At 42.7% G+C, this 22,925-nt stretch overlaps 1 protein-coding gene across 4 annotated transcripts in view; it reads right to left on the bottom strand.

Annotated features, from left to right (window-relative positions):
- The window catches only part of LOC126272870 (alpha-catulin), a 396,855-nt gene that overhangs the window by 122,973 nt on the left and 250,957 nt on the right, over positions 1-22,925 (bottom strand). For all 4 annotated transcript variants that reach the window (XM_049976091.1, XM_049976092.1, XM_049976093.1 and 1 more), the window contains exon 3: positions 1,985-2,550. In XM_049976091.1, coding sequence (XP_049832048.1) covers positions 1,985-2,550 — 566 coding nt within the window. The remainder of the gene's footprint in view (positions 1-1,984; positions 2,551-22,925) is intronic.

Raw genomic sequence — 22,925 nt, 5'->3', positions numbered from 1 at the left:
CAAGGTTGGCGCTGGTGGCAACACCTACAACGTGCTGACATGAGGAAAGTTTACAACCGATTTCTCATACACAAACAGCAGTTGATCAGAGTTGCCTGGTGAAATGTTATTGTGATGCCTCATGTAAGGAGGAGAAATGCGTACCATCACGTTTCTGACTCTGATAAAGGTTGGATTGTAGCCTATTGTTATTGCGGTTTATCGTATCACTACACTGGTGCTCGCATTGATCGAGATCCAATGAGTGTTAGGAAAATATGGAATCGGTGGGTTCAGGAGGGTAATACGGAACACTGTGCTGGATCCCAATGGCCTCTTAACACTACCAGTCGAGATGACAGGCATCTTATTCACATGGCTGTAGCGGATCGTGCAGCCAAGTCTCGATCCCTGAATCAACAGATGCGGATGTTTGCAAGACAACAACCATCTGCACAAACAGTTCGATAATGTTTGCAGCAGCATGGACTATCAGCTCAGAGACCATGGCTGCGGTTGCCCTTGACGCTGCATCACAGACAGGAGCGCCTGCGATGGTGTACTCAAGGATGAACCTGGGTGCACAAATGGCAAAACGTCATTTTCTCGGATGAATCCAGGTTCTGTTTACAGGGTCATGACGGTCACATCTATGACTGGCGACATCATGGTGAACGCACACTGGAAGTGCATATTCGTCACCGCCATACTGGTGTATCACCCGGTGTGATGGTATGGGGTGCCATTGGTTACACGTCTCAGTCACCTCTTGTTCACATTGACGGCACTTTGAAAAGTGGACATTACATTTCAGATTTGTTACGACCCATGGCTCTACCCTTCATTCGATCCCTGCGAAACTCTACATTTCAGCAGGATAATGCATGACAGCATGTTGCAGATCCTGTACGGGCCTTTCTGGATACAGAAAATGTTCGACTGCTGCCTTGGCCAGCACATTCTCCAGATCTCTCACCAGCTGAAAACGTCTGGTCAATGGTGGCCGAGCAACTGGCTCGTCACAATACTCGTCACTACTCTTGATGAAATGTGGTATCATGTTGAAGCTGCATGGGCAGCTGTACCTGTACACGCCATCCAAGCTCTGTTTGACTCAATGCCCAGGCATATCAAGGCCGTTATTACGGCCTGAGGTGGTTATTCTGGGTACTGATTTCTCAGACTCTATGCACCCAAATTGCGTGAAAATGTAATCACGTGTCAGTTCTAGTATAATATATGTGTCCAATGAATACCCGTTTATCACCACATTTCTTCTTGGTGTAGCAATTTTAATGGCTAGTAGTGTAAATGTATGAGCGGCAAAGGCCTCCCGTCATATAGGCTCTTCATGTGGTGTAAGTCCCAGACGACACCACTTTGGTGATTCGTTGGGGGGGGGGGGGGTTGTTTTGGGGAAGGAGACCAGACAGCAAGGTCATCGGTCTCATCGGATTAGGGAAGGATGGGGAAGGAAGTCGGCCGTGCCCTTTCAGAGGAACCATCCCGGCATTTGCCTGGAGCAATTTAGGGAAATCATGGAAAACCTAAATCAGGATGGCCAGACGCGGGATTGAACCGTCGTCCTCCCGAATGCGAGTCCAGTGTCTAACCACTGCGCTACCTCGCTCGGTGGGTGATTCGTGTGTCAGTGAATGTGCAGGTTAAAAGATCATGTAGACAAGACAACACAACGCCCAGTTGCCAAGTGGAGAAAATCTCTGTCTCTGGCTACAGTGGCATACCGAGTGGGGCAGGCAAGGGGCCGAGGGGGTCTCTATCGTGCTCTGTGCGCCACTAACAGAGGGCGCCAATTTGTCTGCAAGAATCTCTGGAAAACTCACAAAAATTGCAAGATTGTAAAATGACATCTGCAGCCTTCACATTTTAGTATCCTCCAATCCATCCTCTTCTTGTTTTTCTTCTTTCCCTTGCATTTGTCAGTGTTCGCCGCACTTCACAGAAAAGCGCCCCCACCGCAGGTTAGAGGCAGCCGAGTGCTCACCTCGGAGGGCACGGGTGGCCCGACGGGCGAGGCGCCGGAGGCGGCTGCGCCGGCCCGCGCCAGCTGCGCCGCCGAGTCCAGCACGCCGTCCTTGACGACGTAGTGGATGAGGTCCATGGCGCGGCGCATCTGGCAGAAGACGGTGTCGCGGTTCTCGCGCGCCGAAGGGCAGTCGGGGTGCCGGAGGCACGCCTTGGAAGAGGTGAGCAGCATCATGGTGGAGCGCTCGAGCACCTGGCGCGCGGCCGCCATCTGCGCGCGCCGCCTCTCGTCCTTGAGGTCGTTCTGGCGGTCGCCGGTGAGGTGCGCCAGCTCCACCATCTCGGCGCCGAACTGGCTGAACGCCTTGACGAACTCTGTGAAGTTGGTGACGCCCTCGAGGCGGCCGAGGCTGCGCGCCACCTTGTCCTTGGCGAGCAGCAGCTGCTTGACCACCACCACATCGGCCAGCAGCAGCACCCTGGTCACCGACGCCAGCAGCCCGCGCGCCGCCCGCACCACGGCGCCGCGGTCCGCCAGCGAGTCCTCCAACACCGCCGCCTCGCACAGCTTCTCGATCGCCGCTCCTGCAACACCGTCGCACTTCGAGTAACGCCACTCCGTCATTGATCCGTCGGTTCGAGTCCGCAACAAGTCGGGATCGTAGCAGGCGCGGATCCAGGTTTCAGTTCTCGGGAGTCCCCCCTCTCCTCCACGTGTAATTTGTCTTCATCGCCCATTTATAAAGTGCCACCAGATGTGTACCATTTCAATAATAGTAATTAAGAAATTACCACAAAATATAAGAAAATTTAATGTTAAGGTGAAAGTTCACGGGCTTCCAGCCAGAACGCAGCGATAACCCTCGCAATACGACGAGGAGAGGGGGGGGGTTACGTCGTGTTCCTCTTTTCAAATTGTTGTAATCTAGTCAGTCACCTTTTACTTTAAAATTCTGAAAATATATTTATTGCTTTTAACGTTTTATTCTACCACATTCTATACATGTTTTAAATTTTACAGTTAAACTTAATGCTAACATTTAAGTTTAGTAGCAAATTGTAACATTCTACAATGAACATTATGTTCACATTTTGGTGGTTCACAACAGTACCTCTTTAAACAGTATGTTGTGACTAAACTTCAACAACAATTAATCAAATTTGTATTATTTAAATTTTTTATGGTCATGAAGTACTCCAAGCTTGGTAATACACGTTACAAAAAATGTGGGATATTGCTAAAAGTAGCAGGCCGTTGTAGCCGAGCGGCTCTAGGCGCTTCGGCCGGGACCGCGTTGCTGCTATGGTCGCAGGTTCGAATCCTGCCTCGGGCATGGATGTGTGTGATGTCCTTAGGTTAGTCAGGTTTAAGTAGTTCTAAGTCTGGGGGACTGATGACCTCAGATGTTCTCCCATGTCCGCAGCTCGTGGTCGTGCGGTAGCGTTCTCGCTTCCCGCGCCCGGGTTCAGTTCCCGGCGGGGTCAGGGATTTTCTCTGCCTCGTGACTGCTGGGTGTTGTGTGATGTCCTTAGTTTAGTTAGGTTTAAGTAGTTATAAGTTCTAGGGGACTGATGACCACAGCTGTTAAGTCCCATAGTGCTCAGAGCCATTTGAACCATTTGTTCTCCCATAGTGCTTAGAGCCATTTGAACCATTTTTGCTAAGTGTGTGATACAAGCTACTTTCACGGTCTGGACCATACACATCAATACCTCTTTAAAAAGTATGTTATTAACGAAGTCAACAGCAATTAATGATTTTTTAAATTTTTTTTAAGGGTGAGTATAAAATACCCCCCCCCCCCCCCCCTTGGTAATGTGCGTTATGGAAAAATGCCTTGGTGTTGCTAAGGTTAATATACTGCGACCTTTCGACGAGTGTCGTAGTCAGCTTCTGGTGAATGTAACAATAATAATAATAATAATAATAATAATAATAATAATAATAATAATTACTATTTTTATTATTTGTTTACATAAATGAATAGTACATTGCATTCGCTTAACGTCCAAGAAATAGCAATTCACAAAAATAAAGCCTTTCGAAAAGCATAATCCGAAAATCTGAGAAGAATATACGTCACGCAATTAATTTAAGAGCCGTAACAGCAACAAACGTTCCCAGCTTTAATAACGTTATAATTTACCCAGTACAGATGATCCAGGAAGTATGGTCGATATTCCGAATACATGTTACTGGAGCATATTTCCTCCATTTTCAGTCAGGAATCCATCCCTGAAGTTTGTCGGTTTTATTAATGTTCACCCTGTACAATGAATAAGTACTGTGACAGACAGATGCTATAAATTTACTATGAGAGACTCTTCGTGCATATTATTTATGTAGGTGTACAAAAGATGTGATGGAGCGTCTCCTGTGTGTTATTATGGCTGTGTTAGCTCCTAGGCGCAATACTTGAACGATCCGCCGTGTTGGAGAAGAGAGATTTGAGTAAAAAATTCAAATAAAATGGCTCTGTCGACCATGTAGCTCGTTCACTACTGTAAACGCAGTGGCGTCGTTTAAGGAGGCAAGATTTTGCCTGCGATACAAGAGACATTTGTAGCGGTCCTTTTGTAAATGATGGGCTGCTGATCCGGCTGTGCGATGCGTGCGTGTACACACACACACACACACACACACACACACACACACACACACACACACAAAATTATAGTAATTAAGATACGGCTAAATATACGGCTTGTTACGATAGTGGTCAGAGCACAGGTTAATGGCTTGTTTACATTACAGTCGTAAATTAGACTTGGTTGAATGTAACTTACGAACACAAGCGAGCAGTTGGAGACCTGGCAACTGTGCAGTCTGCGCCTGTTCTTCTGACGAGTATGATAACGTCTTTTACCGCCGTTTATAACTTACCCAACTGGCCGAGAGGTGGAGGAGGGACGATATCTTCAATTTGACACAAGTATTTGTTTGCACAAGGAGATGTGCCACAATGCATGCTGCGCTAGGACGCAGTCAGCCACACAACTTCTAAGAAGGTTTTGTGTTCCTTGCTGTTCACGTTGCATACAAACGGCATAGCATACAATATTATTAGTAACCTCAGACGTTTCGCAGATGATGCTGATATCTACAATGAAGTAATTTATGAAAAACCTGAACTAGTCAGAACTTGATAAGTATTCACAGCGGTGGCCAGACTGGTAACTCGCTTTAAATGTTCAGAAGATTAAAACTGTACACTTCACGAAACGAAGAAAAGCATAACATTCTACGAATGCAATATCAATGAACGCTAACTGGAATCAGGCGACTCATATAAAAATCTGGGTGTAAAAATTTGTTGGGATATGAGATGGAAGATCAAACATAGAATCGGGTTAGGTAACGCGGTTGGCAGAGGTCAGTGACTGAAGAGAATGGTTCAAACGGCTCTGAGCACTATGCGATTTAACTTCTGAGGTCATCAGTCTCCTAGAACTTAGAACTAATTAAACCTAATTAACCTAAGGACATCATACACATCTATGCCCGATGCAGGTTCGAACTTGCGACCGTAGCGGTCGCTCGGTTCCAGACTGCAGCGCCTAGAACCGCACGGCCACGCCGGTCGGCTGACTGAAGAGATACTGAGGAAATCCTAAAAAGGACGTTGCTCACAAAACACTCAAGTGAACCATCCTAGAACACTACCCAAGGGTGTGGGACGCATAGCAGATAGTTGTAATACGGAATATTGAAAGTATGCAAAAAAAGGGGCAACATGAATGCTCATACACTTTTTTTAACTCCACTTAGAGCGTTCCTGACATCCCCAAAAACCCAAAGTGCCAGACGCTTGGAAGATAGTCGGCAACTATTCTGCGAAAGTCTATGTAAAAATTTTCCGGAACCAGCATTAAGTGTTGAATCCAGGAATGTACTACAACTCCCTTCATGCCGCTTCTGTAGCGACCGCAAGGATAAGACAAGACTAATTAAAGCCCGCACAGAGGCATTGAAGTGATCCTTCTTCCATATGCTTGCTGAAAAAGATGAGGCCCTAATGCATGGTACTGCAAGCACTTCACAGTTGTTTTTAGATTATAGATAAAGATGTAAATGTTCATTAAAACCATTTACATAGGACCAAACCGTGTTCAGAAAGTTGGTGGCGGAATGGTTATTGCTGTTAGAAGTAATTCACCTTGAGGTGAAGGCGAAGTAGATAGTTTCTATGTGTTAGTACGTGTTCAGATTATACTTGACAACCGGAATAAATTAATAATTGATTCCTTTTACCGATCTTCCGACTTAATTGATACAGCTGCTGAACAGTTCAAAGAAAACTTGAGTCTCATTTCAAATAGGTACACCACTCTTACAATTACAGTTGGCGGCATCTTTGCGAAAATACATGTTTAAAATCGGTTGTAGGGATAAACCGTCGTCCAAAATAGCTCTGAATGCTTTCTCAGAAAATTATTTTGCATAGTTAGCCCAGGACACCACTATAAGTGTAAATGGCTGCGAAAGTATACTTTACCTCTTTGTAATAAATAAGCATGAGCAAATATGAAGCATGACAGATACAGGGATTAGTGACCACAAGATTGTTGTAGCGAGATTAAATACCATAACCTCAAAACCCACCAAAAATAAACGCAAATGATATCTATTTAAAAATGCAGATAAAAATTCGTTGACGTCTTCCTAAGAGACAATCTCCACCCCTTCCAATCTATGTAAGTGTAGGCCAGATGTGGTTTGCATTCAAAGAAATAGCATTGACGTCACTTGAGAGACGTATACCAAATAACCTAATAAGGGATGATGTGGGTCCCCAAAGATGCACAAAACACGTCGGAACACTATTGCAGAAGCATCGAAAAATGTATGCGAAATGTCAAAGAACGCAAAACGCCGAGATTGGCGATGTTTTATACATGCTCGAAACCTACCGCGAACTTCAATGCGAGATGCTTTTAATAGTTTCCACAACGTAACTGTTTCTAAAAATCTGGCAAAAATTCAACGACAGTTTGGTCGTATGTAAAGTACACTAGCAGAAAGACACAATCAGTACCCTCTCTTCGCGATAACAATGGCAGTATTGCAAATGACAGTGGCACTAAAACATAGTAAACACAGTTATCCGAAACTCCTTCACCAAACAAGATGAAGTAGATATTCCAGAAATCTAATCACGAACAACTGTCAACATGGGTAACTTAGAACTAGATATCCTGGGTGTAGCGAAGCAGGTTAAATCATTTAATAAAGGCAACGCCTCCAGTTCAGACTGTATACCAGTCAGGTTGCTTTCATAGTATGTTGATAGAATAGCTTCTTAGAAATCATGTACAACTGCTCGCTCGTCGGGAGGTCCGTATCTACAGATAGGAAAGTTGAACAAGTCACACCAACACCAAAAAAAGAAAACCAGAGTAATCCGCTAAATTACATACCCATATCGCTACTCAAGAGGATGTCGTTATCAGGAGAAAGAAAACTGGCGTTCTACGGATCGGAGCGTGGAATGTCAGATCCCTTAATCGGGCAGGTAGGTCAGAAAATTTAAAAAGGAAAATGGATAGGTTAAAGTTAAATATAGTGGGAATTAGTGAAGTTCGGTGGCAGGAGGAACAAGACTTCTGGTCAGGTGAATACAGGGTTATAAATACAAAATCAAATAGAGGTAATGCAGGACTAGGTTTAATAATGAACAGGAAAATAGGAATGCGGGTAAGCTAGTACAAAAAGCATAGTGAACGCATTATTGTGGCCAAGATAGATACAGAGCCCACACAAACTACAGTAGTACAAGTTTATATGCCAATTAGCTCCACAGATGACGAAGAAATTGAAGAAACGTACGACGAAATAAAAGAAATTATTCAGATAGTGAAGGGAGACGAAAATTTAATAGTCATGGGTGACTGGAATTCAAGTGTAGGAAAATGGAGAGAAGGAAATGTAGTAGGAGAATATGGATTGGTGCTAAGAAATGAAAGGGGAAGCCGCCTGGTAGAATTTTGAACAGAGCACAACTTAATCATAGCTAACACTTGGTTTAAGAATCATGAAAGAAGGTTGTATACATGGAAGAACCCTGGAGACACTAAAAGGTATCAGACAGATTATATAATGGTAAGACAGAGATGTAGGAACCATATTTTAAATTGTAAGACATTTCTAGGGGCAGATGTGGACTCTGACCACAATAAAATTGAAGAAACTGCAAAAAGGTGGGAATTTAAGGAGATGGGACCTGGATAAACTGAAAGAACCAGAGGTTGTACAGAGTTTCAGGGAGTGCATAAGGGAACAATTAAAAGGAATGGGGGAAAGAAATACAGTAGAAGAAGAATGGGTAGCTTTGAGGGATGAAGTAGTGAAGGCAGCAGAGGATCAAGTAGGTAAAAAGACGAGGGCTAGTAGAAATCCTTGGGTAACAGAAGAAATATTGAATTTAATTGATGAGAGGAGAAAATATAAAAATGCAGTAAATGAAGCAGGCAAAAAGGAACACAAACGTCTCAAAAATGAGATCGACAGGAAGCGCAAAATGGCTAAGCAGGGATGGCTAGAGGACAAATGTAAGGATGTAGAGGCTTATCTCACTAGGGGTAAGATAGATACTGCCTACAGAAAAATTAAAGAGACCTTTGGAGATAAGAGAACCACTTGTATGAACATCAAGAGCTCAGATGGAAACCCAGTTCTAAGCAAAGAGGGGAAAGCAGAAAGGTGGAAGGAGTATATAGAGGGTCTATACAAGGGCAATGTACTTGAGGACAATGTTATGGAAATGGAAGAGGATGTAGATGAAGATGAAACGGGAGATACGATACTGCGTGAAGAGTTTGACAGAGCACTGAAAGACCTGAGTAGAAACAAGGCCCCGGAGTAGACAACATTCCATTGGAACTACTGACGGCCTTGGGAGAGCCAGTCCTGACAAAACTCTACCATCTGGTGAGCAAGATGTATGAAACAGGCGAAATACCCTCAGACTTCAAGAAGAATATAATAATTCCAATCCCAAAGAAAGCAGGTGTTGACAGATGTGAATATTACCGACAATCAGTTTAAAAAGCCACAGCTGCAAAATACTATCGCGAATTCTTTACAGACGAATGGAAAAACTAGTAGAAGCCGACCTCTGGGAAGATCAGTTTGGATTCCGTAGAAATACTGGAACAAGTGAGGCAATACTGACCTTACGACTTATCTTAGAAGAATGATTAAGGAAAGGCAAACCTACGTTTCTAGCATTTGTAGACTTAGAGAAAGCTTTTGACAATGTTGACTGGAATATTCTATTTCAAATTCTAAAGATGGCAGGGGTAAAATACAGGGAGCGAAAGGCTATTTACAATTTGTACAGAAACCAGATGGCAGTTATAAGAGTCTAGGGGCATGAAAGGGAAGCAGCGGTTGTGAAGGGAGTGAGACAGGGTTGTAGCCTGTCCCCGATGTTATTCAATCTGTGTATTGAGCAAGCAGTAAAGGAAACAAAAGAAAAATTCAGAGTAGGTATTAAAATCCATGAAGAAGAAATAAAAACTTTAAGGTTCGCCGATGACATTGTAATTCTGTCAGAAACAGCAAAGGACTTGGAAGAGCAGTTGAATGGAATGCACAGTGTCTTGAAAGGAGGATATAAGATGAACATCAACAAAAGCAAAACGAGGATAATGGAATGTAGTCGAATTAAGTCGGGTGATGCTGAGTGAATTAGGTTAGAAAATGAAACACTTAAAGTAGTAAAGGGGTTTTGCTATTTGGGGAGCAAAATAATTGATGATGGTCGAAGTATAGAGGATATAAAATGTAGACTGGCAATGGGAAGGAAAGCGTTTCTGAAGAAGAGAAATTTGTTAACATCGAGTATAGATTTAAGTGTCAGGAAGTCGTTTCTGAAAGTATGTGTATAGAGTGTAGCCATGTATGGAAGTGAAACATGGACGATAACTAGTTTGGACAAGAAGAGAATAGAAGCTTTCGAAATGTGGTGCTACAGAAGAATGCTGAAGATTAGATGGTTAGATCACGTAACTAATGAGAAAGTATTGAAGAGGATTGGGGAGAAGAGAAGTTTGTGGCACAACTTGACCAGAAGAAGGGATCGGTTGGTAGGTCATTTTCTGAGGCATCAAGGGATCACCAATTTAGTATTGGAGGGCAGCGTGGAGGGTAAAAATCGTATAGGGAGACCAAGAGATGAATACACTAAACAGATGCAGAAGGATGCAGGTTGCAGTAGGTACTGGGAGATGAAGAAGCTTTAACAGGATAGAGTAGCATGGAGAGTTGCATCAAAGCAGTCTCAGGACTGAAGACCACAACAACAACATCGCTAACGCGATTCGCAGTAGCATTTTGGAACATATACTGTGTTCGAACATTATGGGTTACCTCGAAGGGAACGATTTATTGATAAACTGCCAATAAGGATTCAGAAAATATCATTCTTGTGAAACTGAATTAACTCGTTGTTCTCAGGAAGTAATGAGTGCTATCGACAGGGGATGTCAAATTGATTCCGTATTTTTAGATTTCCACAAGGCTTTGGACACCGTACCTCACAACCGATTTATAATCAAATTGCGTGCCTCAGTATCGTCGCAGTTACTCGTTTTGTGATTCCGTGACAGACAGGTCACAGTTCGTCATAACTGACAGAAAATCATCGAGTAAAACATAAGCAGATCTGGCGTTCGCCAAGGAAGTGTTATAAGCCTTCTGATGATGTACATAAAAGATTCAGGGACATTGTGAGCAGCCCTCTTAAGACTGTTTGTAGATGAAGCATTCATTCACCGTCTTGTAAAGACATCAGATGAACGATACCAATTGCAAAACGATTTAGACAAAATGTCTGTATGGTGCGGTAAGTGGCAATAGGCTGTTAATAATGAAAAGTGTGAAGTCATTCACACGAGTACTAAAAGGAATCCGCTAAATTTCGGTTGCACGATAGATCACGTAATCTAAATGATGTGATGTCAACTAAATCAGAAGGGACTGGAAAGATCACATAGATAATGTTGTGGGGAAAACAAATCAAATACTGCGATTTACTGGCAGAACACAGAGAAAATGTTACGGGGCTGCTAAAGAGACAGCTTACACTACGCTTGTCTGCTCTCTTCTGGATAACTGCTGCGCTGTGCGGCATCAGCATCAGGTAGGATTCACGGAGAACATCGAAAAAGTTCGAAAAAGGGCAGCTCGTTTTGTATTATTGCGGAATAGGGAAGAGAGTGCCACGGATACGATATGCGAATTAGAATGGCAACCATTAAAGCAAAGGCTATTTTCGTTGTGCCAGGATCTGCTCATGAAATTTCGATCACGAACTTTGTCGCCAGAGTGTGAAAATATTTTGTTGGTGCCCACCTACATAGGCAGGAAAGAAGTCATAATAATATCAGACAAACATGGAGAAATATTGAAGTGTTACCGACTGGAACAGTCGAGAAATAGTGGTCTCGTGGTCGCGTTCCCCCTTCCCAACCTCGGGGTCCCGGGTTCGATTCTCGGCGGGATCAGGGATTTTCACCTGCCTCGAGATGACTGGGTGTTTGTGTTGTCTACATCTACATCTACATGACTACTCTGCAATTCACATTTAAGTGCTTGGCAGAGTGTTCATCGAACCACAATCATACTATCTCTCTACTATTCCACTCCCGAACAGCGAGCGGGAAAAACGAACACCTAAACCTTTCTGTTCGAGCTCTGATTTCTCTTATTTTATTTTGATGATCATTCCTACCTATGTAGGTTGGGCTCAACAAAATATTTTCGCATTCGGAAGAGAAAGTTGGTGACTGAAATTTCGTAAAAAGGTCTCGCCGCGACGAAAAACGTCTATGCTGTAATGACTTCCATCCCAACTCGTGTGTCATATCTGCCACACTCTCTCCTCATCATTTCATCATCATTCATGAAAGTGTCGAGATTGGACTGAGCAAAGGTTGGGAATTTGTACGGGCGCTGATAACCGCGCAGTTGAGCGCCTCGCTAACTAAACATCATCATCATCATCTTCATCATCATCATCTTCATCATCATCATCTTCATCATCATCATCATTATCATCGAGAAATAGCCCTCTGCCAAGCACTTATTGTGAATTGCAGAGTAATATGTAGATGTAGCAGAGTAAAATTATTTAACATTTAAGGTATTGTTCGCAGCAGGAGGTTGCACATTCAAAGACAAAGTGGCTTCCCTCACAAGGCTGGGGTGATATGACGATTATGAGGATGAATTAAAACGTATTTCCTGAAGTCCATTTCACCGTAATGGAATATTATAGACACATTGTGGTCTGTATTAAAAAAACAATGAATTTACCCTCTTTAAGCGTGCCTCAAGGAATTGGGCGCCGATCTCCATTCAAGATTTCTAAACGTTGTCCCGGGGAGGATGCTGACTGGTTGCTGTGGCAAATGTGGAAACACGCGACAATTACGTTTTGTTCCATATTTGTTCTTCAGCCTTCATACCGATAAGAAAGTATTCTCGTAGTTTACTTCTACATCTGACAGCATTTTTGTGACTATTCGTTTATAGGAAAGTTATTCTGGATCTGACATGCCTATGAAGAAAGTACTTCATTTTTAAATATCTGTTTACAGATTCGTTAGGCATCCTGGCACACTTTCGGTCATAGAATATTTTCTTTCAGACACAGAGTAAGAAGGAAGTTAGGATATTAATAATAATATTCGTTATTTCTCGAAGTATTACAAAACACTTATTGTTCCACAAGATTATAGACGACAAGACCAGAATAGTGACAAAAATCTATGGAAAACTGGAATGGATATTTCTATTTTCAGCATTTCTGCCTTCTAGACATTTGCGTGATATGACGGCGTTTAGTGAACGCAGTCCAAGCAATGTTACCCTCAGTGCGTGCTTTAAATAACCGCGTTAATCTCTAATCTCGCCAAACGCAATCGATGAACTTCGGAGTAAATGTCAAGAAACATTCTTCGTGAAAAAGATGGGAGATAAATTAGTTACGGATAAGGAGTGCCGAGCACGGCAACACACAATCATGTTATGAAAATCAGGCAACTGTTATGGCGACGTTCCCTCGAGCGTCGAGGAGAAGACTGTTGGTCTGCGTTGTGACAAACTGCCACCCGCGTCTGATACTCATATCGGGTCTCCAGCCGGAACATAACGTCATCTTGTCACAATACTTGGCGGCCCACGTGGCCGAAATATTATGTCAAGATGATATGTTCCGGCTGGAGACCCGATATGAATATTATCAATTACTTCGCCGGAAAGTTTACTTAGCCATGTCACACGCGTCTGTCTCATCAGATGACTAAGAACCGGCAACTATCGATACACTGACGTAACAAATTTAAAAGCGGAGAGACGTTACGATGCAATATAAAATTCTGCATTTCGTAAGATTATACAACTTAGCACAGTATTAAGGAAAAAAATTTCACTTTAGCCACGAAAAGAGTATTTCGTTTTAGAAACGGAGAGAATACAATGGACCACTTGCACGTCGTGATTATACTGTAGAATGGAGCAATAGGTATGGACTACCACCTTTCATAGGATTCAGAGATTTTGAGAAATCCTTTGACTCATAGAATATTGAAGAACATACACGTCAGTTCTACAGCTTTCATTACATTACATCACGGTAGCAGTTACTTCATGACTGAAGAGAAGCCAGACAATGAAATTTCGTATCAACAGTACTGTCGTGGTGAGAAGAAGAAGAAGAAGAAGAAGAAGAAGAAGATGGAGGAGGAGGTGGCAGCGGCGGAGAATAATACGTGTGATTCTCCAATTTCTTCTGGCGTTGATCATGAAAGCATAATTGTCGCGAGGAATACGCATGCCTGGCACAGGGTTCATCGAACCATTTTCATACTACTTCTCTACCATCCTACTCTCGAATGGCGCGTGGGAAAAAGGAACACCTAAATGTTTCCGTTCGAGCTCTGATTTCTCTTATTTTATTATGATGATCATTTCTCCCTACGTAGGTGGGTGTCAACAGAATTTTTACGCATTCCGAAGAGAAAGTTGGTGATTGAAGTTTCTTAAATAGATTTCGCAGTAAAGAAAACTGCGTTTGTTTCAGTGACTATCACCCCCCCCCCCCCCCCCAACTCGCGTATCATATCAGAGACACTGACACTCTCAACACTATTGCGCGATAACACGAAACGAGTTGCCCTTCTGTGCACTTTTTCAATGTTCTCCGTCAATTCTACCCGGTAAGGATCCCATACCGCGCAGCAATATTCGAGCAAAGGACGGTCAAGTGTAATGTGGGCTGTCTCTTTAGTGAGTTTGTCGCATCTTCTAAGTGGTCTGCCTACAAAGCGCAGTCTTTGTTTCGCCTTCCCCACAATATTGGTTTCTGGTAAACTAAGCACGGTTTTCCAAATTAAGTTTTCTATCTGTACGAAACAGAAAGCGCACACTCCGTATGTGTCACAAGTTTTGACGTGTGGCAGTGACGCACCGATTTTTAATGCGACAACCAATCAAAAATTTATAGTTTCTCAGCTAGAAATGGACAGTTGGAAATTACTAGTAGATTCAGGAACAGAAACAAGAGACCTAAGTGGGAGGCGTGTTTAAGAGTGTAATGAAAGTGAAACGGAATGTATCCAGGTGAAAAGAAATACCGAGACGACAAACTAATGGCATGCATGTGAGTAGATGACTTTAAACAACATGCAGCAGCAAAGAGTATGTCCATAACTCAAGACTGTAATGTTGCATAAATCTGGAGGAGGTCTTTATCAAGTAGTTAATGTCACACGACTCAAGATGATGATGATTTCGTCAAAACTTAAGGGCACATGTACTACGTCACTGTTTTGAAAGTATACGGAAATAAAACGCTTTACTATTACTTCCTTGAACATGAGCCAGCAATAGATTGATAGAGAGTATATCATTTTCATAACAGAGTGGACGTCATACATATCACTACAATTGACACACCACAGAGATTTCAACACTTCTAAAGCTCGTTAAGTCGACTGTTGGTGGTGTGACTGTAAAATGGAAACGCAAACAACAACAACAACAACAACAACGACGACGACAACAACAGTTAAACCAAGACCAGGCAGACATTATGGACTGGCCGTCAGGGACTTCCGAGCAATGTGGAGAGTGGTTGTGTGAGCTCGTGAGCTCCAGCCTCCGAGCAGAACGGAGGCCATCATCATCATCATCATCAGCAGCAGCAGCAGCAGCAGCAGCAGCAGCAGCACGAGGAGGAGCTTATCTGTTCTTGTACACAGTTTGTATACATCGTTTAGTTTAGTGGTATCCAAACTTACCTCTGAGTAGACTAGTGGTTATTCGTACTCCAAGTTTTTGCTTAAATTTTACTGCATTAGCTTTGTGTGAAGTAACTTCCTCGGGCAGCTTCCTACCGCAAGAAGCGCCACGTCAAGAGACTCCGTTCAAATCTCTTGTTACTACACAGTGTGTAATTTAGATCAGTGCTTTAGAGTTTGCGTATTTATTTCTTGCAGTAGCTTTCGTGTAAGCGGAGTTTCTAGTAAAAAGGAACTGTTGATACATCCATTTTCAGTAGAGAAATTAATTTTTGCTTTAAGAGCTTGCGGGTCTGTAGGCTATAGTAAAAACTCTGCAGCGCAGAGTGTTACGGAAATGCTTCAGGAATTCGGGTGGGAGTCTCTAGAGGAAAGAAGGTGTTCTTTTCGTGAATCGCTACTGAGGAAATTTAGAGAGCCAGCATTTGCGGCTGACTGCAGTACAATTTTACTGCCGCCAACTTACATTGGCGGAAAGACCACAAAGATAAGTCATTTTTCCCTCGTTCTGTTTGGGAGTGGAACAGGGAGAGAAGATGCTAGTTGTGGTACGAGGTACCCTCCGCCACGCACCGTATGGTGGATTGCGGAGTATGTATGTAGATGTAGAAGTCTGCAGCGCAGATTTCCCTGGTTTTTGTTTTTAATTATTATTCTACGCGTTTATATTTTGCGTATATGCCAACCTCAGTAGCGCCATAATACCTCTGTTAGTCCTGACTGCTATGTATTATTTTACATAGTACGATATGGTTAGGGAACGTACTTGTCACGAGGCGGAAACCATGAGAATTGGCTGCTGTACGTAAACAGCTGAAAGTTGTATTGGCCACAGCCGACAGGCTTTTGTTTACTGCTCGAAACTGCGGCGAAATCGGGGCGCCGGTGACGAGACCTGCGACATGTCTGGTGCTGTTGGACTCCTCTGGTGACCTGGTTGCTGCAGTATCTTCATATATACAACATCTGACCGGACTGCCTTCTCTCGAGAGTGAATGGCGGACAGAGGTGAATTCGCTTGAGCGAAAGAGAGCACGGACCGCACGACTGGCTCTTTATGCCCCAGCAACAAGTACGAGGTGATGCCTAGAGTTGAATGCTTCTCCTTTTGGGCCAGTGGCCGATTTTTCTGCCCAGTCAGGACAAGTGCAGAGGGCACGTATGCTAGTCATTGGGGGCTCCAATGTTAGGCGTGTACTGGAGCCCCTCAAGGAAACTGCACGCAGGGCGGGAAAGAATGCCGTATATCTGACGGGGAGGGGAGGGGTCTCGTCCGAGACGTAGAGGAGGCCCTGTCGGCCGCTATGGGTGCAACCGGCTCCAAGCAGTGGCACACGTCGGCACGAACGACGCCTGCCGCTTTGGTACTGTGGTCATCCTCAGTTTCTGTTGGCATCACACATGAGGTAAAGGCTAAGCTGACTGACTGTAGTTTCTTAACCAAAGTCTGTCGCTGTTCTCTGGTTTATAGCACAGTAGAAATCTCAACGATTCTGCTATGGTATCGGATGCAAATTTATCGACCTCCTAGTACTCCCTTTAACGGGTTACGCGTGCACAACAGGCAGGAAGCAGGTACTAAGGGAGCAGAGTACGTGTGGCGCGCACATGTTTTTACGTTAGAGTAACCCCCCATTCCTTTGGGACCAGACACGAACTGCCAGCCAAAACTGAAGATGCATCAGCCACAATGTTCTCGGAGAGTTCTCGTCCCCGATGATCAGGCATCGAAATGATTAATATTATATTAGTAAACTGCAGTAGCATACAAGAAAAGGTCTCAGAATTAATATCGCTTATTGAGAGTTCCTATGCCCAGATAGTATTAGGAACAGAAAGTTGGTTGAAACCGCAAGTGAACAGGAACGAAATCCACAGTTCAGATTGAAATACTTATCTCAAGTATAGGTTAGTCGCCAATGTCGGCGGCGTATTTATTCCAGTAAAGAATTCGGTAATATCTGGAAAAGTTCTAGAGGACTCTGAATGTGAATTAACCTGGGTGAAGTATAGTATCAAACGCCAATAAAAAAATGGTAATCGGATGTTTTTATAGACCGCCTGGAGTCAGAAGATGTACTGACAGTGTGCTTCAGTGAGAACTTGCCCAATATCGTTAGTAACTTTTCTGATAATGCCGTTGTAATATATAGTGACTCCAACTTGCAAGGCTTATTCGTGTGACAATATTCTGAAGGTCTTGTCCGATAATTACAGAACGACGCATGAGGATAATGTTTCAAGCCAGCTAACAAGAAACAGTTCTGAACTTATCGAATCAGTTAACGCAGAGCAAGCTATTAGTGATCATAAGGCTGTGGTAGCAACTGTGACCACAGGTTTTACAAGGAATGTTGAGAAAGGTAGGAAAACAATTTTGCTCAGCAAGAGTCACAGAATACAAATTGCAGAATATATGAATAATCAACATCAGATATTCAGTGCTGAGGACGAAGATGCGGAGTACAAACGAAAAAAAAGCATCCTTTAATATACCTTAGATAACTATGACCCGAGCTAGGTGTTAGATAACGGGAAAGGATCACCGTGGCCTAATAACTTTGTTAGGATACTGCTAAGTAAACAAAGAAAGCATCAAAGATTCAAGCGAAGTCAAAACCTAGCAGACAAAAAAAAAAAAAAGTTCAAATGGCTCTGTTCACTATGGGATTTAACATCTGAGGTCATCAGTCCCCTAGAATTTAGAACTACCTAAACCTAACTAACCTAAGGACATCACACACATCCATGCCCGCGGCAGGATTCGAACCTGCGACCGTAGCAGCCGCGCGGTTTCGGACTGCACCGCCTAGAACCGCTCGCCACCACGGCCGGCCTAGCAGACAAAGGAAAGATGCAAGAGTCGAAAATGATCGTAATGGACCATGTTCGCAACGGCCGTCTGCACATCCGATCCGCAGTATTCAGTTCACATCAACACCTTCCAACCAACGCAGCTGTTGCACAGTCCTGAATCAGTAGTCGGTGTGTGAAGACCATGGCCGAATTAATTAAATTTGCTTATAAGATAATTATTGTGTTTAGTGCTATTATTTTTGAAGCTTTTGAAAGCAAAATATCAGTGTGGAGAAGATGGACTAAAGAATGGCTTCTGAAAAGAATAACGCCTTCGCAACTTCTTTTGATGGAGCTAAATTTTCGAAAAAGTTGTTATTTTTTGTGTTGTTGCAATATATTACACAATAATTGACGATAAATGACATTGTAATGAGCAAATTGATAAATGCTTATGAAAGACTTATACTAACACTAGCAGAAGCTATGCTGATCTGGAATTTCCTTATGTGATATCAACTTCATTCCTGAGCTAGATTATTCTGGAAACATGTCGTGCCATATATGAAGTACTACAGTTCTTCACCTGGTCTGATCATCTGGTCTGCATCAATTCAAGAGCTGCCAAGACTTCTCACAAGCCGAACACAAACAGTAGCAGTAAGACATACAAACTTTTCAGTCGGTGATTCATTCACACGCTACGATTTGTCTGTGCAAACACCTTCTGTACAGACGAGTAGCTGCAAATATCTGAGGGTGTCAAGAGCGCCTAAGGAGAGCAATGAGAGAAGCGTTCAACGACTCTGAAAGTAACATTTTGTCAGCAGATCTGTTAAAAGTCCCAAAGAGGTATTGGTCTTACGAAAAATCAGTAAGCAGTTCGAAATCATCTATTCAGTCACTCAGTTACCATACAGGCACAGAAACGGAAAAAAACCAGAGAGAAGGCTGAAACGCTGAATTCGGTCTCCCGAAATTGTTTCACCACCGTAGATCGTAACACGGTCCCTGCTTTCAATTGTCATACGAACGTCGAAATGGCAGATATTGAAATAAATAATTGCGGAATAGAAATGCAACTACAGTCGCTTAGTAGTGGCAAGGCATCAGGACGAGATGAGATACATGTAAGATTCTACAGAGGTTATGCGAGAGAACTTGTTCCATTTCCAGCAGCAGTTTACCGTAGTTCGCTGGAGCGATGAAGGGTACCTAGCGACTGGAAAAAAGGGCACGTCATTCGCGTTTTCAAGTAGGATCCTAAAACAGATGCACAGAATTGTAAACCATTATCGTTGACGTCAATCTGTCGTACCATTATGGAACGTGTTCTATGCTAAAAAATTAAGCCGTTCCTGGAGAATGAAAACCACCTCTATAAAAACCAAAATGGATTCCGCAAAACAGAGATCGTGCGAAACTCGGCTCGCTCTGTTCTCCACGAGATCAACAGCGTCTCAGACAACGGCGCTCAGGCTGATGCCGTGTTCATTGACTTCAGGAAGGCATTTCACACTGTCTCGCACTGCCGTTTAGTGAAAAACATCCGATCAGATTTGCGACTGGATTCAAGACTTCCTTGCAAACAGAACCAACGCGTCGCTCTTAACAAAGCAAAATCGACAGATGTAAATGTAATTTCCGGAGTACCCCAAGAAAGTGTGATAGGCCTGTTATTGTGTGCAATGTTTATAAACTATCTAGTAGAAAGCATCGAGGCTCTTAAGACTGTTCGCAGATGATGCGGTTGCCTATAATATAGTAGCAACGCCAGAAGACAGCATCGATTTGAAAAATGACATAAAGAAGATTTAGTGACTGATGCATCTGGCAGTTGACGCTGACCGTAAATATATGTAACATACTGCACATGTATGGGAAAGGAAATCCACTACTGTACAGCCAAACTATTGATAACAAATTGCCGGAAACAACCACGTAAAAGATTTTTGACTCAAGTATCATTGACTACATATGTCATCAAACAAATCTGTATTCGAAGCAGTGTGATGTGGCCAACACCTTCAGTGTTACCTCTACTGAAATTGAACAATTTATTGGTATTGCATTCTACATGTCACTGATTGCTGTACCTGGGAACAGAAGATACTGGAACAAGAAATGTGGTGTGAAACAAGTGTCTGATGTAATGACGCTACACAGATCGGAACAAATAAAGAGAAATTTACATTTTGCTGACAATATTCAGCAACATTCTGCACCTGACAGACTGTTCAAGGTTAGAATGGTAAGTAAAATGCTGCGAAAAAATTTATCAAAAATACCAATTGAAGAACACCTTGCACTGGACAAACAAATTGTGCCGTTCAAAGGTCACAGTAGCTTGAAACAGTATAATCCCAAGAAACCAAAGAAGTGAGGCTACAAAATATATTGCGTAGCAGGTGCCAGTGGTATTATTTATGATTTTGAAGTCTATTCTGGACCCGTCAATCAACCCAGTCATCTTCCTAATGTAAACGCCATTGGAAATGTAATGCTTAGATTGGCTGAAAGAATACCAAAGTACAAAAATCATAAACTGTTCTATGATAACTGGTTCTGCAGTCCAGAGCTTCAAGTTGAGCTGGTAAAATGTGGTATTCACAGTCTGGGAACAGTACAGTTGAATAGAGTGAGAAACAATAAAATGCCACCTGATGCTGAAATGAAAAAGCAGGGAAGAGGCACATCTGTTGAATCCACTGCATCAGTTTCTGGATATGACCTGATTCTTGTGAAGTGGAAAGACAACAGGTGTGTCAGCCTTCTGGGCACCTTTTCAGGTACATACCCAGAAAGCCAGGTTGCAAGATATAACATAAAAAAAAAATCAACATATCCAAATACAATGCCCAAAGATTGTGAAGGAGTACAACAAGTTTATGGGAGGTGTTGACACTATTGACTCCTTATTAGCTCTGTACAGAACGAAAATCAGGTCAAAGAAATATTACATGAGACTGTTCTTCCATTTACTGGACATGAGTTGTGTTATTGCTTGGCTACTTTACAAGAGAGCCTGTCATGAAAATAGTATTGAACAGAAAACCCAGATGGCTTTGTTTGATTTCAAGCTTGATATTGCTGAATCCTTATGCTGTTCAGGAAAACCATCCAAAAGACAATCGCTGGATAGGTCACCAGGCAGTGGCACCAAAAAGAGAAGGCAGCCAAATGCAGCAAATGTTGACATCAGGAAGGGCAGAATCAATCATTGGCCTAACTACTGTGAAAAATCTGCCAGATGTAAATATAATAAATGTCAAAAAAATAACAAAAGTAATGTGTACCAAATGCGACACCTATTTGTGTTTTGTACCAGATAGAAATTATTTCTACAATTTTCCCAAAGTATAAATTCTGGAAATATGTAAATGCAAAGTACATTTTGCTAACTGATGTATACCCAACTTTTATAATGTTTTTATTTTAATTTTTTTTATAAATAAAATTTCCTTTAAAGTCTTAGTTTGTTGATGTACCATTAATTTTGAACTCTTTCTCCTAAAATTTAGTACCTTATACGAACTAATATGTACGTACTCATTACATCCGTATTTGCGCAGTGTATATTTGAACATACAGAGTGATATTTTCCAAAATATATATACTAGAGAGTTTATTATCATCTATTTTTCATTCAGGGGCACTATGAAGTATAATTTCAAAGTTGTTACTGGAAAATTCTTAGTTTTATTGTCCTTGTGCAATAGAGGGATATACCGGGAGTAACAATCCAGAACTACCTTAAGTGGAATGACCAAATAGAACAAATAATAGGAAAAGCAGATTCCAGACAGAGATTCATTGGAAGAATCTTAAGGAAATGTAGCTCATCGACGAAAGAAGTGACTTACAAGGCGCTTGTTCGGTCGATTCTAGAGTATTGTTCGTGAATCTCAGACACTTACCAGGCGGGATTGATAGAAGAAATATAGAAGATCTAACGAAGAGTGGCGTGTTGCGTAAAGGGATCGTGAAGTCGGCACAAGAGCGTTACAGAGATGCTCAGCAAACTCCAGTAGCAGATGCTACAAGAGAGATGTTGTGCATTACGGAGAGGTTTGCTAGTGAAATTTCGAGACAGTACTTTCCAGGAAGAGTAGGGCAACATGTTACTTCCTCCTACATAAGCCGACGCTGAGAAAATTCGAAAACTGAAGCTAATACAGAGGCTTACCGGCAATCATTCTTCCCATGTGCCACTGGCAAATCGAACAGGGAAGGGGGGGATCAGTTAGTGTAACAGAATTACTCTCCGCCACGCACCGTCAGGTGGCCTTCGGAGTACTGATGTAGACGAAAAAAAAGTAGTATATCCGCGGAGGGAATCACTTGTAAGTTCCAGTGTGCTACCAGCAGGCCAGAGAGCAAAATGACTGTGCACAGGGAGTTAAAAAGAATGGGTGCAATGGAAGAGGAGCTCGTCATATGCCACACTTTTCTGTAGTCTGTGTTAAAGAGGTGGTCTAAAGCGCGACGCTACTGGACAGTCGATGACTGGAAAGGAGTAACCTGGAGTGATGAATGACAGTCCTATAGCAACCCTGCAGAGGGGTTTGGGTTTGGCGAAAGTCTGGAGAATGTTAGCTGCCATCATGTGTAGTGCCATCAATGAAGTGTGGACGGAAGTAAGGTAGGTACGTCAACAACGTGTGTTATCAGAGACAATAGTAGATGCCAATGCATAATGTCTCTACAGCAGTGTTGCCGCTGTTTAAGTTCCAACCCATGTACTTCTGTAATGAACCCGACAAAGTAACTCGTTACTCTGATTACAGGTTTACGTGCAAGAATTTTCTCAAAATTCCGATATGTAAAACTTATACTAACAGGGGTGCGCGTGTCGTCCT

This window comes from Schistocerca gregaria, chromosome 5 (genome assembly GCF_023897955.1).
Source record: "Schistocerca gregaria isolate iqSchGreg1 chromosome 5, iqSchGreg1.2, whole genome shotgun sequence".
Lineage (NCBI taxonomy): Eukaryota > Metazoa > Arthropoda > Insecta > Orthoptera > Acrididae > Schistocerca > Schistocerca gregaria.
The sequence above is the reverse complement of the archived record's forward strand: the minus strand, read 5'-3'. Positions and strand labels throughout refer to the sequence as shown.